This window comes from Musa acuminata, chromosome BXJ2-8 (assembly GCF_036884655.1).
Source record: "Musa acuminata AAA Group cultivar baxijiao chromosome BXJ2-8, Cavendish_Baxijiao_AAA, whole genome shotgun sequence".
In the NCBI taxonomy this organism is placed as follows: domain Eukaryota; kingdom Viridiplantae; phylum Streptophyta; class Magnoliopsida; order Zingiberales; family Musaceae; genus Musa; species Musa acuminata.
In genome coordinates, this window is record NC_088345.1 from 5,700,012 (window position 1) to 5,719,367 (window position 19,356).

The 19,356-nt window shown below is 37.1% G+C and overlaps 1 protein-coding gene across 4 annotated transcripts; it reads left to right on the top strand.

The window, feature by feature from the left end:
- Nucleotides 1–533: 533 nt before the first annotated feature.
- On the top strand, nucleotides 534–18,984 carry LOC135618887 (mitotic spindle checkpoint protein MAD1-like). Of its 4 annotated transcripts, XM_065120279.1 has the most exons (17): nucleotides 534–970; nucleotides 1,636–1,735; nucleotides 2,078–2,238; nucleotides 6,887–7,084; nucleotides 7,158–7,250; nucleotides 7,543–7,662; nucleotides 9,082–9,329; nucleotides 9,509–9,680; nucleotides 13,364–13,471; nucleotides 13,584–13,787; nucleotides 13,989–14,151; nucleotides 15,905–15,992; nucleotides 16,097–16,166; nucleotides 17,047–17,175; nucleotides 17,262–17,300; nucleotides 18,405–18,519; nucleotides 18,608–18,984. In XM_065120279.1, the coding sequence occupies exons 1-16, from the start codon at nucleotides 803–805 to the stop codon at nucleotides 18,492–18,494; spliced, it is 2,151 nt and encodes a 716-aa protein (XP_064976351.1). In that variant the 5' UTR covers nucleotides 534–802; the 3' UTR covers nucleotides 18,495–18,519; nucleotides 18,608–18,984. The 4 variants fall into 4 exon arrangements, 3 of the variants coding, with proteins under 3 accessions (XP_064976351.1, XP_064976350.1, XP_064976352.1); XM_065120278.1 differs by having other exon boundaries at nucleotides 18,405–18,984; XM_065120280.1 differs by lacking the exons at nucleotides 534–970; nucleotides 1,636–1,735 and adding an exon at nucleotides 4,118–4,309 and having other exon boundaries at nucleotides 2,099–2,238; nucleotides 18,405–18,984.
- The last annotated feature ends 372 nt before the right edge of the window (nucleotides 18,985–19,356 follow it).

The following is a 19,356-nucleotide window of genomic DNA, read 5'->3' on the forward strand; positions in this document are numbered from 1 at the left end:
TAAATATTATGTTATGAATTTATCATTCTAATATTTTTAATATGTATTCAAAAAATATATATATTTTTTAATAAGAAAATATATAATCTTACAAAATTTTTGTATAACCTAGATATATACTAAATAAAAATATATTAAAAAAAATACTATACTTTATAAAAAGACATAAATCATGGTAACAATCTTATGATTTTATATAATATCATAGAGTATTTTAAAAATTAAAAAATTACATTAGTATCATGTAAATATTAAAATACTAATGCTATCTCATGGTGGCATTAGTATTTCAATATTTGTAATGTAATATCTGAACAAAATATAATCTAAAATAATTTATCAAAGATAATAAATATAAAATATAATAAATCGTTGGAGATCCATTCACCATCCCTTGCTCATCGCATATCAACCGTCCATCGAAGACGACAAGACGTGTAGAGCCCGGAGAGGTGGATTTATCTTAAATGGATGGTTGAGATGTTGGCTGCGAGCGATCAAGGTGATTAATGACACAAAACTGGGGAGGACAGTCACTCACCGGTGCGGTTTAGCGCTTGAACTATCCGACCCGGCCTCGTTCCCCCCATCAAAAGCATCGGGACGCCAGAGTTCAAATCCCTCGTCAGAACCGCGCTCCTCTCTCTCTCTCTCTCTCTCTCGCTCTCTCGATCGCAGCGCCTTGCTGCATCGCGTTCCATCGCCCTACCCTCGCGCTGCTGAAGCCACCGAGGGCAAGGACCAGACCGGAGGATCGAGAGGCAGAAACCCTAGTTTCTCCGCCGCGAATCCGGTGAAGAAGATGATCCTTCGTACCCCAGCTCAGAAGAAGAGGAGGCCCGATACCGTCCTCACCGACCATGAGAGCCCCGTCTCCAATCGCCGCCTCGTGCTCTACGAGGGTCCGGCGCCGGTTACCGCCGTCGACCCCTCCGATGAGATGGCCTGCACCTCCCACTGCCGCCAGATGGTGATCTCTCCTCTTTAAGCCCGCCTCATTGTACTTTCTTTTCTGTTTTTGTCGATTTCCAATGATCCTCTCAATCGCTTTAGGAAGTTAGGCTGTTAGGGCTTCAACTCTCGAAATGTGATAGATTTCAAAGTCAGAAGAACGGAGGAGAATTTGTCACCTGGTACCCTTGTATGGCGGCATAGATCTTTCCTGTTTAAGTCTCACCTTCTAGTGATCTTTGTCATCTGTTTGTCGCTTTGGTTTCTGATCATCTTGTTAACCTCTTCAAGAAGTTAGAATGTTAGCCGCTTCAAGAAGTCAGAATGTTAGGGTTTCAGATCTTGTTTCCTTGTTTTGGATGTTAATGTATGCATAGTTTCTCAATTGTTGAATTGTAAAACAAACTATTCTATGTGGAAAAATTAGTAAATGGGAGGGAAATAGGTTTCAAAATCAGAAGACAGGAGAATATGCCATTTTGGATCACTTTTCATAGAGGTAACAACCGTTTGGATTATATGTAATTTCAGAAGAACACAATATGCACCTGGAATGAATCAAACGTTTTCTTAAGGATCTCTCATCCTGAAATGGTTTCCTTAATCAGATACAGAGGCTTACTGGACTTTTGACTGGTAAAGGACCCTCTCTTTGGATGGATAATGATTTTTTACAGCTGTCAGGTCAAGTCAGACTTTCTGGTGGCCCTGAATAATGCCGAGAAGCAAGTAGCTGAATATGAAGCCAAATTGGTGATGCTGAACAGCGAGTTCAGCCAAAGTGGTACGTGCAGTTCCTCCCTAAGGGCAGCTCTCTTTATTATATTAAAAGATTGATTTGTGAAAGGTTTGTCTTTATCAAGGTTATTGGTGACCATTGAATGAATGTCTTATCTAGCTTATGGTCTAGTGTCTTCTAATATGTTTTTTTTTGCTTGATAATTACTGGTATCTATGCTGTTATCTTTGCGCCCAATTTTAATCATGCAAGATCCATCAAGGTATATCTTGCTATTATGGTGGAAACTCTGTTGATTTTAGTCACAGAATGCATGAAAATGAATTTATCCATGTCTCATGCATATTAAAAGAATGAATAAGAGTGACTCTATACCTGTTGCTGCAGAGGATGCGAGAAAGAATTATAAAGATCGTGTTTTGTCTTTGGAGCAAGAACTTGATGCATCAAAAGGGCGTGAACATGCATTACAAGAACGATTGTTGAAAGAGGTAGGTGATTCTATGGAGCGCTACAAGGAACAAGTAAAGCGGTGCTGTGAACTAGAGGTATGTTACTATACTGTCATAGTGAACTGAGTTTATCTGATGTTTTTAATGTTTATGTGCCATTGTGTTTCACTTTCAGTTATTGCTAGTTGCATACTCTAGATGTTTTTTGGTAAATGGATTTCAGTGTCTGTTCCTGTGATGCACGTATTCTATTTGATATTTTCTTATATTAACTTTTATTCATGGAGCTTACCCGATCGTAGATGTGACTAGTCCAGTCCTCCTAAAAGTTCGGAGGTGTAAAAGGCCCTTATTGGACCGATTTACCCAGCTGGTTAATGATACGTAGGAACTGGCACATCTATATCACATCAAATGATCAAATAATAATAGTGGGTATTTAATGGTCATCAACATCCAAGAAAATCCCAAATCTTTGTTATCGCTCCCTTCTTTTTCATGAGCCTATGGATGCCCCACATTCCATCACAACCATCAAGCAAAGAAGAGGAGAAACCTAAGAAGGGGAACGTATGGAGGAGGAGAGGAAGAAGAATGAACACATACGAAAAGGTCAAAGAAGAAAAGAAGAGATGGAGGAGGAAAGGAAGGAAAAAGAAAAAAAGAGTGGAAGAAGGAGAATATGAGCATTGGAAAGTGAAGCAGCAAAAGAAGGGTAGATAGGAGCAAAGGAATGAAGAGCAGAGACTGAGACTGAGACGGCAAACAGGAACAGGAGGGAAAGGAGATGGAGGAGAAGAAGAGGGAAGAAAAAAGAGATAATATTGAAGAAAAAAGTGAAAAAGAACCTTCTTTTTTTTAAATAAAGATGTCATAACATGTTATTTTATGATGATGTATTTTATTAATTAGATGATATTATCAATTGACCCACTTTTTCAAACAATAATTAATTTAGTGAATTGAAGCACGACCATGACCTGTACGATTTTGATAACTATGATGGAGAAGGCTAGAGACCATATCATTTAGCTTTGTGAATTGTCTACTGAGAGTAATGCTGTGTGGCAGCCGTTGCTGTCATTAGAGTTTGTCTTGGTAATTTGAATATGTTGATAAATCACTACTCTCTGATGTTGATACCTGTCTCACATATTTAGGCATCTGTGTGCTCTGAAATCCAGCTGTTTCAACATCTTACTGCAAGATTTTATTTCAGTTGGTACAAAATGAAGGAAGCAAGACAAAAATAGAAAATTTGTATGAAAAGAACTGGTTACTTTTTCCTGATGCTGATGCTCTTGTTGCTCCTTTTCCTTGATTCTCATTGTTTTCTTAAGTTGGTGCTGCTTCTAACTCATGATTAGGGCAAAAGAAGCTTAATGATAGTATGACTCTCCAACTTCTCAATGTTAACTTGTGTGGCCCATCCTTTTACTGCACTAAACTTGGTGGTATACCAGCTTGGTTCGGCTGGTTTGGTTTGGTTTTAGCTGCAAATTGTGGCTTGCTAGCCTGTATATACATCCCATATCTTCAGTTTATGATGTCAGAACATGCTGATCCACTACATGCTGCTTTATTGGATGCTTACCATGATTCTTGGTTCCTTGTTTTTGAAATTGGATAAGTTTTTTGAATCATTTTGAGCATTGAGAATTTTTTAAGTTTGCTTTTGGCTCTACATGGTATAATTGTGCCAGTGATTTAAAAAGCGCTAATCGCCAAGATCCCAAAACAGCCCAAGGCGTTAGGCACTAGTTCGAGCGAAGTGCGACGCTCTAAAATATTAAAATATAAAAAAATATATAATATAATTAATAAATTTAATTATTTAAATAAAAATATGATATTAAATTAAGAATAAAGATTAGCAGTGTTAAAATCTAAATAGTATATTATTAATATAATTAATAAAGATTATTTTGAATAGTAATTAATAATCTATTGTTAATAGTATATTTACTGTTAACAGTAGGGAAGAGTAGAGATCGAAGAAGTTGCGGTGAGAAGCTAAGTCGTAGGCAGCAGATAACAGTGGAAGCTACAGAATCGCAGACAATAGGAGGCAACGGACTCGCGGACAGCACGAGGCAATGGACAGCAGTAGCGGTAGCGGAGTTGTGTCGCGGATAGTAGCAGGCAGTTGCCTCGCCCAATCGCTTAGGTGAGCGCCCGAGTGCCTTTTTAAGTCACTGATTTGTTCAGAATTTGGAATCATAACCATATAATAAAAAAGATTAGTTTTTATCTAACTACTTTATATATCTGTGATTCTGTTTATGACTCTTTCTTATGTCATATAATGGCTGTGTAAGGTGACCCAGTCTAGATCTTGCATTGGTGGGAATCTTGTGCACTGAGCCAATTTTTCTTCTTATATATATGGCGGATTCTATAATCATGTAGTTATATAATTTAAAGGTCAGTCAGACCATATCGTGGACCAATTCTATAAACCAAAGAAAGCTGCAATGTATGCAAATCTGCACCAAAATTGATTGCAACATTGAGTTTATTCTGGGCTCAAGGAAGGTCCAGAATTCTGGATTTCTATTTCAGTTTTGTGTTCTCTCTTTTTGGGATTGTTTTTTGTTATTTAATTGAGCTAGCATGCCGGTTTAGTGCAAGTAATAGGCCTGAGTAATTTGTCAGTTATCATGTAGAGGCTTTGTTCCCATGTGAGGTGTTCTATGCATGGTTTGCAATACCATACTTTACCGCTCAATATGGGCGGGACGTACCGGTTCGATAGAGGACCGGTACAGGTGGTATATCGATACACCTTAGTGTATCGTGTTGTCACGAACGGTCGTTGCGCACCCGCAACAACTTTGTTCAACGAACCGTTCGTCGCTTTTGCATACTTGTACAGATGCTTGGCAAACCGCGTCGGGCAAAACTGCCCAAAAATGGCTTCGTTTCCGCGTGCCACGATCTGTTTTCTGCATGCCATAGTTGCACGCGAAACGTCAGTCATCTCAGCACCCTGGAACCCCTCGAGTGTCACTAGGGGTAGTGTCGGGCATTGAATAATCTTCACAAGTTCGCATGTTAACTTAACGGGAACTTGCCTTCGCACCCGACACCCGATGAACATTTGTTTGTAGAATTGCAACTGGTCGTTCAACCCTCTAAAGTCATTGTTTTCTCTCTTGCACTCAAGGTACTCGTTGAATTGCTTATAAAGGTTCCCTCTTCGTGAGACGTCGGGACTTGTCCGCCACTTATTTTCAAACTAATCAACTTGCTGTTTTATAGGTCCTTCGGGACCTGCACGAGGTTGCAACCAGGTTGACCCTTTGTGGACGTAAATATCGCAAGAGCGTCTCATGGCTTAGGCAATCCTAGCTAAGTTTGAGAAGTTGGCGCAAGGGTGCTTCACGACTTTGGCAACTCCAGCTAAATCCGTGACAACTGCCGCAAGGGTGCCTCACGATTTAGCCAATTCCAGCTAAGTCCGTGACATTGTGGTATCAAAGCGGGCAAACAATTCGAGTAAGCAACGAAGAAACTTCGTAATCTCGCCATAACAAAGCATCGTGGTGAATTGAGCAAGATGGGGCAAGCCGGACCATTGCCCCATGCAGCCGCAATTGGGCTGCAAGTGCAAACTCGCTCTCATACTGTTGGAGCCACTCAAGAGGAGCACGACAGCAAACATGATGAGCGAGAAGTTGGCTACTCTTCGCAAACGGAGGAGGCACAATCTAGAGCACCAACTGGGAAAAAGTGCCACAAGGAGAGACTCACAACGGCGGAAACTTGCTTGGATGTTCTTGAAGCGAGTTTGGAGGAATTCTACCAAGGTCAACGAAGGCTTCTTGGGGTAGAGAGTTCGCAAGAAGAAGCTGAATCTCGAATCGACAAGATTGAGCCCCTAGTCGATCGATTGACGAAAGACACCAAAGACTTCGTGCAACATTTGCACGAAGTTGTGGCAGAACTCACTTCCAGAGTGACATTACTCACAAGGATACTAAATGTGGGAGGGAGCAACACCCGTGTTGCGTTGCACAAAACTTGAGAGCACCTAAGCCTCAAAACTTGAGGTGCCAGGGACGCACCTGAGCCTAGCTTCTAACCTTTGAGAATTTCTTATCAAATCCCTTATCTACAAACCTCAATCAGGATGCCCATGAACCATGTATAGCCTGTTTTTTGGTGCAAAGAAGAAGTCTTAAATATCCTTGGAGATCATGATTCAGAAGTTCCTGATTGGGTTTGTCTGGAAACTCTATGTAGTATATGGTCCCCTTGTTCTCTCAACTATTTATATAGTACTATTTATATAGTAGTCCTCTTATTCTTATTTTTATTTTCTGCATTCTGTTCTCTTTGCTTGTCAAAAGAATTAAGCCTTGTTTGCTTTCAATCTAAAAATAATTGAAGTTGAAAGACCTTCATTATAGTTTATATTTAGCCTTCTGGATTATTTTAAATTTAAAATAAATCTAAGTTGAAAAACCTGCTGTATAATTTATACTCTAGTTGTATCATTGTTCCAGTACTCTTATTTGATTTTCTTGGCAATAATCTAGCAGTTTTTTTTCTTGCTATAAGGTCTCACTAAGCTCAGAGGCTATCATTATGTTTTGCCCTACATCAGAAGTTCTACTGGCTGGCAAAAATATTGCTGAAGCCTATTACTTAAAAATGTTTCATTATTTAGTTATTTACTCTGCTTCTTATATATTTCTTGTTATTATGATGCAAGTTGATTGGTAGGTTTATTGGATTTCAGATGCAACTCAATAAAGAAATTGAGTCTCGTAAAATTGCTGAATTATCAATCACATCGGCTAATGAAAGATCTAGAGATCTGGAAGGGAAGCTTCAGAGGCTATCCGACAGCTCTGAGAGGGAGAAAAATATTCTCAAGAGACAACTTGAACATCTGCAAGATGACTCGAGGCTCTCTTCCTATAAAATTGCTGCTGATGTGTGTTTTATGTCGTACTCTTGTCTGATAGTTTCTTTGTAGAAATCTGAATTTTGTTTTTAATTTGTTTCAGCTGGAGAGAATGAAGCTCAGAGCAGAAAATTCAGAAAAAGAGTCAGAATTGTTAAGAGAGCAGTTGAATGATTTGAGGATACAACTAGATGAGGTAACCAGTGTATTTCATGGTACTTTCATGTATGTAATTGCACTATATTATATGATAGCTATCATTTGGGTGCTATGTTCTTGTTGTCATCATGTTTCTGGAAGTTTTGAACTGAATTCAGTGACATTAGCCAATTAAGATCAACTTGAAGCAGTCATATCACTGAACTTACTGTATTATGCTTGTGTCTGAAAATTGTAACTTGCATTAGCTGTCTTCTATATATTTCATTAGGAATATAACTTTTTTAGACAATATTTCATGTAAATATGATGATGACTCTCTTAATCAGTGTCTTCGTGAGAAGAGTGGACTAGAGCACAAGCTTGTAACACATGCTGCTGCTCCACAAGAAAGTACTTCTGAAGATGATAATTTAGTGAAGCATCTAAGAGAGCAGCTCCGAAACTATGTAAGTTGTGAATATATGTGCACAACTATTAAATTGCCTGAGACATAACTGATACTTGAGATTTTTTTGTGCTTTAATAAGTTTTCCTACATTATATCTAAACTATAAAGATGCCTTTTTTATGGTATGTTTGATGTACTTCTAACTTTCTTTTTTATTACTTTATAAGAGTTCACATTTGCGGTTTAAAGACTGTATGAGAACATGGGGATGACAATCATACATGCATCTTGGTACCTGAGACTGTAAGCTTGTTCAGTGCATATTATTAAGCAACAACGGTTACATAATATCTTCTTATTATAATAAGCTGTACCATTATTGTTTGCTTGATTTGTCAATGTTTTTTCCCCCTTCAGGCATGATGTTCGTGACTTAGTTCCATACTTTATAGAGATATAATATCCTCTTTGATGTGAGAACATTTTGATTTATTTTTTATTAAATATATTTTATTAGTTTAGATTGCCTTTATAAATATCATAAGTTGTCACATGATAACGTCTTCTATGAAACTATAGATTGTGCAAATAGAAGAAAAATGATAGCCAAATAATAAAGAAACAGAGATATTTTTAGGGTTGATTGTAGATGCGAAAGAAAAAAGGAACAATATATGTCTTGGATTTGAAATAACATTTCATTCCTATAAGGAATTCTCTTCTTGACTAAAGCATTTATAAAGAAAGAAGCCCATTCATCAAATTTTTAGGAACAAGAAGAGTATTGTCAAAAAAATATATAAAAAAAAGGAATGAGGAAACATCTTGCTTTGTGCGAAGTAATTTTCTTGGATGTATTCTTTCATTTTTTTTTATTTTTTTGAACTTGGAAAGAGATTGTAATAGAAGACTATAGAATGATTACATGAATAGTACTTTTCCCACATTTTATGTAAATGGATTGGGATCACATTGTTTTTTCTGATGATGTAATTCCATTATCCATGTGTGAATTATGCACAGGTTTGAGATCGTGATTCTTGGTGGTTGAATTTTTAGCTATGGCAAGTCTGATAGTTATTTTTTCCTTTCTATCGTCTCCTTTAACTTCCATCATCATATTTTGTCATTATTATCTTTGTCTTCCTCACGTTTTCCTTTTTTTATTTTTAAATCCATAAAAAGAATTTATTTTGCCTTGTTATGTTCGTGTTGGGATCAGAGCATTTTGTCCTACAATATTACAATGGGCTGTATTACTGTGTTTATTTCACTTGATTCATCAATCTTTTCTCTCTTTGTTGATATTGTTAGAGAATTAGTTACATAATTTACATTGTCTATAAGCCTTCCAAATATTTTGTGATGCTTTTGTATTTTGTTGGTCTTGTTTTTCTATTACTTGTACATCTTGCCAATTAATTTTCACCTTTACTTTGAATATTAGCTTTTTTTCGTTCTTTTTTATTTTTTGTAGGAGGCAGAAGTTCAAGAAGCTAGGAAATTGAAATCATATCATGTTAATACTGAGTTATTGAAGGAAAAACTATTAGAAGAAAAGGGGCGCAGGGAAAAGGCAGAAACTGAGTTATCTAAATTGCAGGAGGCCCAAGTTTATGCACAGAACTTGGAACTTGAACTTGTGTCTTGGAAATCATTGCTTGATGAGCTACCTGATGTATCAGCTGTCACTGATATACCCAAAAAATTTGCAGCTTTGCAAAAGTATGTTGAAATTCTTTACAATAATGAGTAATCTCAAATTCATTATCTAATTGTTGAAGCCACTTTTTGTGTGTTGAGTTGCTGTATGGAGCTTTGGACCATCTTATTTTCTGGTGCATTTATGAGGTTGGTCATTAACTTGTCTGTTTACATGTTTTACTGTCTCATTTGCTCATTAGCGAAACAATTCAAACCATGTTGGAGGTTGGTGAAACAAAAGCACATTTGAAACAGTTAGAGGTTGCTCTAGAGTTGGCAGAGGATAAAAGACAGCATGCTGAAAAGGAGTCTTCATTGGCTAAAGAAAAAGCTAGTAATTCTGCATTGGAGATCAGGCGTCTTGAGCTTATGGTATGTACCTATCTTACCAAGAAGACCAAGTAATTATTACTCCTAATATGATATATGGCAGTGTAACTGTTTTTTGACTGATACATGTTATCAGATTGCTTGTTTTGGTATATATCGTTTGAACTTGATAGTAAATATCACATTTCACACTGTCTTGTATATCAGGATCTGCTCTAGATTCAGTTAATTGGATTTGGATTTAATGGTAAGTTTGTAATTGGTCTGTTGGGTATCAAGTCTAACTTAGACTAAAAAGGATACATTTTATATAATTTTAGTCCTATTAGGTGTCTTTGCTAAGATATTTGGCTGTTTTTGTTTTTAGTTGGTTGTTCATCTTTTAGTGTTTCAAGTTGTTTATTGATTCATTGGCTCTTAAAGGAGCCATTCCAAATATATTTCATTTCTTTCCATCTTTGGGAAATTTGGTTCATTCAAAAGTATGTTGGGTACATTGTTTGATTGTTTACTGCTACGAAATGGGTCATTCATTATACTATTTCAGGAAAAGAAAAGAAAAAACTAGCAACATGACTTACATTCTATATTATGTTTACTTGTCAAATTTCCCCCTTTTTTCACTTCAATTTCCCTCTTTTATTTTTAATCTTCTAAAGCTTCTGCTGCTATATTCAAACCATTTATGTTGTTTTCTGCTTCCCGCAATATATTACCTGTGTGTATGCTTGCGTTGTAGGGGACACCTAGTGGTGATTATGAACAAATATTTCTCTGTTTTATATGGTCCTCTCTAATCTATTGGTGTTATCGATATCCTTTGTCATTATGTTGGTGCAATGTACCATATAGGGTGTCTCAAACATATGTCCACAACTCTCCATCAGGGTCTTGCTGGTCTTCTAAATTTGTGCATAACTATTAGTGATCAACTGCACCACACATAGCTCTTCCATCTCAGTCACTCACATCCCATGATGCCCATGTAAAGGAAGGATCTAGAAGAAGTAGCACAAAGTTTGTTTATTTCTTAAGCAATCCTCTAACGATGATTAAGCTATGGTTCAAAAGATCAGCCTATTTAATTGGTGTCAGGATAAGCTGGAGCCAATATTCATACACCCTAAAAGAATCAGGATTGGTCACTTTGGGGTCCCATATTGACTAGAATCTGGGTATGACTTATCTAAGCTGCCAGTTTGAGTTCCAGTGGTTTGTACTACCTCCTGGTGGCTGCTAATTGCCGCTTTGTGGCATTTTTAGGTAGGGCTTCTGTCAAGGTTAAAGAAATGTAAGGCTGCGTACATTGACCCTCCCCAGACCCCGCATTAGCAGGAGTCTCGTGCATTGGGTACGATATTTTTTCTGTGAACCCTTCGGTGGCAAACGCTAGTGAAAGATGTAGTCCTTGATGAGTCAGACAGTCGCTTTTAGCACTCAGTAACAAACAATAGATAGGAAAAAAAAGACTTAAATACAAGATTTATCATAAAGATTGATCTTTGCTTGGTTTTAGGTCCGGCCAAACACAACATTTTATTGTCCTTACCAACAATATCCTTTATAATCTTTAAATTATTATATTACTTAAATAGAATATACTTTTTATTTTTTTCTCTAAGTAACTTCTTTGTTCTTCAGAGACAATTTTTTTTAACAAATTCTTGATCTTCACAATATTTTTTTTCTTAAACTATTTTTGTTCTAGTTGGTAATGATTCTCTATTCATTATTATTTAAACACATTATGTTTTTTATGTTTTCATTTGTTCATTTTTCTATTAAATAGTTTCTTTTTCTCTAGTATATTTATATGTTCCCTTTGCTATTCTTTACCTGATTAAAACATGCATAATATAGTAAATAACTACCAATAAATAGTATACTATAAATCTATAACATGTTATGTAAATTATTCTTTATAGAAGAATTTATGTATGGTAATGAATTTAAAAATGACATGACATAGGTTCATTTAATAATGCTTGCACATGATGATTAAATAAAAGCATATATATTGAATCAAATGTCCATAATAAAATTGTGCATGTACATCAACAGAGACAAATGTCAAAAAGCTTCTTTAGCTCCAATTATTTTAATGCTTCAACTGAATGCTAACAGAATGTATTTTGATTAAATTTCAATATTTTGGAGTTTCTCAATGTTATATTATTTTTCATTTCTAATAAATTATAAATACTGATTTCTGTTTTTTGCTGAAACCTGATCTTCCAATTTGCACCACATAATCTAGGATCTTTTTCCCCCATTGGTAGATCCTAATTTTCTAAATCTTAGAGCAAGCGTGCACAAGGCCAAAAAAAGAAAAACACATCTTAGGGCCACATACATGCATATGTACAAGAAAGATTAAGTTCCATCAGCATATATGCAATAAAAAAAATAAAAAACAGTGGGAAAAATACTAGAAATACCTTCTGCCAGCCACCCACTTTATAGCTGGTCTTTGCTGATTGATTTGTAGGGTTAGCCCGTGATCAACAATGAGGCGAGGTTTGCAGGGCCACTCTATTGTTGGATCAAATTAGGTTTGAATCATCACATAAAAAGGTCTGTGTATGACGTCGGTCACAGCCATGAGTGGGTTAAATGGTTGAAATTGACCAAGTTTTGTGTGGTTTATGTAGTCCTGTATGTTGTTAAGGCCACTGGAGTAGGTACTGCCTTGTGTGTGTTGGAACTGATTTTACTATGTAACAGCCATACAATTATGTTGATTACTTGGAGTGTAGTAAGCTAGACTATTTGCACAGACCTTAGGCATATGAAGGTTTAAACATAATGTAACACCTCGATTAGTCCCACATCGGAAGTGGACAATACTAAGATTGGTTTATTTGATGAGTGTACTACTATCAAGTCAAACGAAATTTGATAGGCCAGTTAGCCCATCAGGCCCAGGTCGTGACATTTGGTATTAGGGCTACCTAGTATTTGGGCACGGTGAGGGAGCTCGTGTAGGAAACGGCTACCCATGGATAGAGTCAGAAAACTCATCACAACGTGGAGCTACCACTGAGCTAGGCCTCACATACACCATGCTAGGGTTTAATCTGGCTATGTCGGACCTTGACAAGGATGTCAAGCTTTTGAATGGGGAAGATTGAAAAATCCCGATTAGTCCCACATTGGAAGTGAACAAGATTAAGATTGACTTATAAAGGTCTAATGAGTGTACTATTATCAATTTCAACTTAAACATTTTTGGCCAGTGGTTTATGTCAAATGAAGTTGATAGGCTAGTTAGTCCATCAGACTGGGGTCACCACACATGGCTTGGAGTATCCTACCAGTCGTAGACTGCATCTTTTTGTGTCCATTTTGTTCTTTGCCACCAAGTGTACCTTCATGTTCTATACAACAATAGAAATTTGTGGGTGCATGTTACTTATAATACTTATTATGTAATACTCATTGAAAGGACATGATAATAGGTTTATACCTCTGTTCCATGCTTGATGTACAGAGTGCAAACATGCAGAATGTTTTCAAATTCTATCCTGGTGAAACCTCATTTTTGGACATAAGTGTGGACCTGCTTATTTGCTGTTGCTTGGGAAAAGTCATACCATATTTATGTCAATGCCTTTGTGCTTGAGATACCTCTTGTTGTTATCCAGTTTTGTCTCTGTATATTTTGTATTTTATATATGTGGTTAATGTATTAGTAACTGTTTGATATTGTCTTTTTGAAATAACAGCTTTCTTCTGTGATGGAAGAAAGAGATAGGGTGAAAAAGGAAGCTATCATGTTAAGTAAACAGAAGATTGGGAGCGAAGGTGGACTATCAACTGAAACATTAGTCAAGGTTAGGCTGCATGCGTCTTATTTTTTGAAGTTATTAAGGGTCTTTATCTTAATCTCTTAATGAACTTAATCCTTCAGTATTCACACATTACTGCTATTTTTGTAAACTATAGGATATGGAGTCATCTCTTGTTGAAAGGGAAAACACGATCAAAGAACTGGAGAGTAATTTGCATGAACAGCGAGAAATGGTTCATCGTCTACATGATGAACTTAAGCTTTTGAATGAACAGCTAAGTACTGAAAAAAGAAAAGTTAAATCCTTGGAGCGGGAGGGTGATCGGTTACGTTCTGAGATATCTTTACTGGAGTCAAAGGTAAGAAAAAAGATTATTTCTTGCTTTAGCCAGGTTCTTTGGTGTTGGTTTTCCCTATTCTTTTTTGGTTCTGTATCTGCTTATATTGGTACTTGGTAATATATAAATTATTTTGCCACTGCATTTTAGTATACATAAATCAAGAACCAGGTTTTAACCAAGAATAACTTGTACCTATTGAAACTGGTACTTCTAACACAGCTGGGACATGGTGATTATTCTGCCGCAAACACAAAGGTGCTGCGCATGGTAAATACGCTAGCAGTCGATAATGAAGCAAAGCATACCATAGAAGCACTGAGGGCTGAGCTGAAAAGAACACAGGCAAAGCTACAAGCTGTTGAAGAATTGAAGGGACAGTCTGGTATAAACTTGTCATTTTAATGAGTAAGAACTTAAGCCAATTATTAAAGTAGGCATTCATTTCGTTTTGTGTTGTCTTGTGTTTCTTATATTGTGTTTTTGTGTGTCTTTCCTGATTTTTGCATCTCCCAATCCATAATTGCAGTCTTGGTGGGTTTGAACATGTAAGAACCATAATTCCTGATGTGTGTTGTCATTTATTGACAACTGGAATAACCACATGATCCATTGTACTTTATGAGTTGATCTTCATGAATCTGGAAAGTTTCAGGCCTGTAGCTACTAGTATTTTGTGAGTTGCCTACAGATAGATCGAAGCACAGGATGTTCTCCGGTCTGGTTCTATATTGTAAAGCAGCAGGCTTAGGGTTGGGACACAGATAGGTGTTCCTCGTGACTCGTGCTGCCACCTGCCTCACAGCAGGTCCACCCACCATCTGCTGCTGCTGGACCTCCTGGTGCTTCTCCTTCTACGTCTCCTATTCTCCTCTTCTTCGCTTTTCTTCATCATCTCCCTTTTCCCTTTTTTCTCGTCTTTGTATCACAGTATATACCAGTGTATCCTATGCTGGTATGGATCAGACCCATGTTGGTCCGACCATGGTCTGGCATGGATCCAGTACACAAGTTTTAGAATCTTGGATTCAGGCATTGCATATTTGTTTATGGAACATTGATCTGTTACATGATTTTTTTAAGCTGCTCTACTGAACCTTTTGTATAATTCCATGACAAATTGTTCTTTGTTATGTGCAACTGCCTGGTAGCAGAAAACTGGTATGCATTTAGAGAATATTATTCTACTTTGTCTGTCATCGTTGTTTACTATTAGTATCATTTAATGAAAATTATGAAGAGTAATTATGTACCATAATGATCATCCAAAGCTTCTTGTCCAGCATAAATTATCTATGTTCTGTGGTGTAGGGTTACAATGCTTCAATAACTGAACTAGGCTGATTAAAAATATGGATTGCAACACATCACATTAATTTATTTTAACTAGGGATTCAGTTCTGAACTGTTAGGATTAGAAATAACATAATTTAGATTTCTACTCATTTCAACTGGGGAATATTTAAGTTGTTATCATGCCTGATAAATTTAGTATAACTTCAATACATTGCTGCTTCCAGATTGATGCATGTTCATTTCTGTGGTTACCATTTTGATTACCGTCAGTCAACATAAAAAAGAAAGATCATGCCACTGCAAGGCAGTTTTCACAGGTCTGAGCCATGGTTGGTTCACTTTCACTATCTAGTTCAAATAGGTTTACTATCCAGTACAATTAATGTACGATGCACGTTTGATCACAGTTTGATCGGTGTATATAGGTGCGTTGGGCGGTAAACCTACCGCCTGGTACATGCACCTGTGAGATAATTGTCTCTTCTTTTTTCCTTTGCTTTCCTTCCCTCTCTCTCTCTCTCCCCCCCGACATCTCTCTTCCTCTCCACCTTGCCAAGTCACCGCCTTTTTTTCCTTCCTGTCACATGCTGCCACCACCACTTGCTCCCAGTGTGTGTTGCCACCTTCTCCGCACCTGCCTCATCACCAGCATCCTCCTCGTCCTCTATGCCGCTGTCATCTCCTTCAACTCCAGTGGCTGGACTCGTAGTGGTCGGCACTTGTTGGTACACCCACTGCACTAGTACCTGAACCAGTGTGCACAAGGACTAGCAAGACTGCACTACTAATAGCCTTTTCTTTTTCCTTATTCTGTTTACCTAATGGAGTTATATGCTTTGCAGATGCCACCAATATCATTGATGGAGGCATACCTGAAAAACTAGCACAACTTAAAGGTCAGATTGCAACACTTGAGAAACGTGAAGAGAGGTGATTGGAAGATTGGTCCATATGAACATGTTCAGATTTTTATTATTGTTATCATCATCATTGTTATGGGGAATTATTATAACTGTGTGCTATGTACAAAGCAGATACAAGGCAGTTTTTGCTGAGAAAATTTCAGTATTTAGAAGAGCCTGTTGCTTGTTGTTTGGATATAAGGTAATATCCCAATTATATGGAAGAATTCAAATGATTACATGTATATCTGTTGCTGTCTATTCAATCATACCAGATGTGGAATCTGTCAGTTTGTTATTTATTCCTTGACTGTCAGTTTAGAAAATTTATTATTTGGATTTTTTAATCTTTTTTTAGTAAGGCATATGTTCTTAAATATATCAATTTGTTCATGTTTGTTATGGCAGGTAGCAATCGATTACTCCCACCATTTTCTTTTTGTTGTACAATGTTTTCTTTTTCTTTTTTTTTTCAATTCCATTTCTTGATTACTAAGCCAGAGTTTTAATGGTTAGGCTTGAAATGAACCCATGTTGATGAAGTGGAAACTTGGACCAGATTTAGTGCCATCAGCCTACTGTACTTTCTTCCACAGCTGTTTCTCACATTTTCCATGCTGATAGCAGTATTAAAATTTGAAACTAAATGCAATTTTGTTGGTGATATTACCTATGCAGCTATGTTCATATTCTAGCTCAGCTAAATTATATCTACTAGTACCTTATCATTTATGGGTTGCATGATCCTGGAAAGGATAGCTGGATTCTTTCAGGATTTGAAGCTCTCTTTTTGGTCTTTACTTGGAGCTTCTGTCTGGTGCTCTTTGATGTTGATGTTCATTTTAGGCAGAATAACTAGTATTATTCATCCTATCTCTACTCTGAGTCCCTTTCAAACCCCTGTGAATATTATGATCTCCATGGTGCATCTTTTACAACCCTGTTTTAACCTGTTTTTAAGTAAACTCAGTGTGTTCAATTTTCAAATGTTATTTTCTTATATAATCTATTAACCTACAATGTTGGATCCATAGTTCTGGTGTGAAGCATCTTATTGACCTTCTTGCGTTTTGTCATTTTAGATCGTAATGGATGATCAACACCGGCCTGATGGAATTCCTGTCACACGGTTCACACTGCAATCTATATATGCTCAAAGTGATGATGAAAAGCTGGAATTTGAATATGAATCAGGAAATACAAACATATTGGTATGAATATTATCTACCAAAATGATATAATGCTGCTATACTGTCACTGGTTTGTTTGAACCTGGAATTGGATTTTGGTGATATAGGTTAATGACTACTCTTCTCAACCAGAGATATGTCATCAGGTATGCATGAGTTTAGTGTTCATTGTATTAACTTCTGTTTATTCATTTGTTATTGAGTCTTGGTAGCAGCCTTTTTTGCATGCAAGGGTGAAGCTCCATGTAAACCATCTCTAGGTCCTGCACCATCAGGACCTTCATGCACTTGGCCTTTTCTAAAAAAAATATTTTAACGATTATTATGCTACTTTCGTTGCAAAAAAATGATTGCAGAAACACTCAAGCTTTACTTATGACTTACATGAAATGATGCCTTCTGACATCCTTTTGGTTTAAGCTTTGGAAAGGCTGCCTCTATACAAGCAAGTCATATTCACCTTCTTCTACAATATAAATTTATTTAAATTTTCTGGTCCTTGTCTCATATATTGTGCTAGCTGACACCCTGATCCTATCCCGATCTTTGCATTAAAAGTTATGTTTGAACTTGATGTTTTTCTTATGATGATTACCTTTTTTTCCCTAACCATTTCACGGATACTCCTCTTATGCTTCCCTAATCGTTTCGATATGCTCAACTTTGTGGTGGAGTATAGCCAACACAAAATTTGGTGTAGTTTTAGGTTTATATTGGTCTGAACTCCATATTCCTTGAACTGTTACATATTATATATGCACTTTATGTTAGATAAGGGCACTTGGACAGTGAAGTAATTGGTGCATAGGTGAACAGAACTCTGCTAGCAGGTAGTAGAAAGATATGGAATTTGGTAACCATTAGTAGGCAGAAGTGCTGCCGATTATCAGGAGAATTAATTGGAAATAAAAGAACTGCAGCATTTGTTTGGTATGGTTGAATTTGCTGGAAAGATCCACACTTCCTCTTTTGCAAAAGCAGTGCATTCTTAGTTCCTTTTTGCAATATAGAGTTGCCCTTTTTTATTTTGACGTAGTGAAAAATCTCTTTTTAAAGTGTAGATTTGCTGTGTCTCTGATCCTCTCTGTATAGAGTATATCCATAAGGCCAGTATCATGAGCTTCAAAGGTTTTTAAACAGCAATTATTTATGCCTTGCAGTTTGTTGGTTTTATAATACAGGATATGTTTATTTATGGAATTCCATTTGTACCGAAGGGCATTTTGACTAGGTTTTGTTCCATTTTGCAGATTGAGATATTTATAAAGAAGATGAATTCGATTCCTGCATTCACGGCTAACTTGACAATCGAGTCATTCAACAAGCGGACCTTGAGTTGAAGCCCTTACATCGTGGATGGAGATGGTCAGTAATATTCACTTCTCTGTTCTGACTGAAGAATATCAAGTGGTTCATGTGACCCTCTTTCCATTTGGTTTCCTCAACACGCTAGAAGTGACAAACATCTGAAGAAGTGGATGGACGAGGAGACCGCTTCTTTTTTGTGTTCACAGGGTCACCTTTTTTTTGTTTGCTCAGACATTCTCTGTCATAAAATGTTCATGTTTATGATGCTTTTCGTGCAAGCTATCTGAACGCTACGTCAGATTTGCTGCTTGTGCAGATGATAATTCACTTTCCAGTTTGAGCAGCTTAGATGGCGCAGTAATGCTTGGCCGTTCTCCCCGTCTCGACAACTGCATGCCTCCCATTGTGTTTTAGTAAATAATCGTGTAGGTGGTCAAAGTTAAATGAACCACCACTATTACTGCATCGAGCATGTATAATCTGGAAGTAATTTGAACTTTGAAGATGGCTTTTATGAGTTGACGTTCTCTATGTCCAAGAGATCGGTTTCAGCAATGACGTAGCGTGCTGCTCCGGTGATTGTATTGGGCCGTTCGAAGATACTTGTTAATGGTGGTGGTGTTGGTGGTGGGATATGTCTCCCACATCAGGCAATCCAACTGCATAATATTCAAAACATATCATGCACAGGTTGACCACTTGGGAGCTACATAAAGTAGTTGTCTCTTCATATAGCGCCCCCACTTTATTGCTGCATTAATTCCACCACCAGATTCGATGCAGGTTTCCTCGGCATTCAGTAACATCTTCTATTCCTATGTTGTCCGTTCTTAAAAGTTCTGTTCTTGTGGACAAGGAGACAAAATCCAGAGGCGAGTGTCCGCTCCAACTTTC

Bases quoted from the DNA above. Each gene is read 5' to 3' on its own strand.
- LOC135618887 (XM_065120278.1), top strand. From the start codon at position 803: ATGATCCTTCGTACCCCAGCTCAGAAGAAGAGGAGGCCCGATACCGTC. The intron at 2,239-6,886 runs GTATGTTACTAT...ATTGGATTTCAG, and splicing joins AGCGGTGCTGTGAACTAGAG to ATGCAACTCAATAAAGAAAT. The intron at 16,167-17,046 runs GTAATATCCCAA...TTGTCATTTTAG, and splicing joins GCTTGTTGTTTGGATATAAG to ATCGTAATGGATGATCAACA.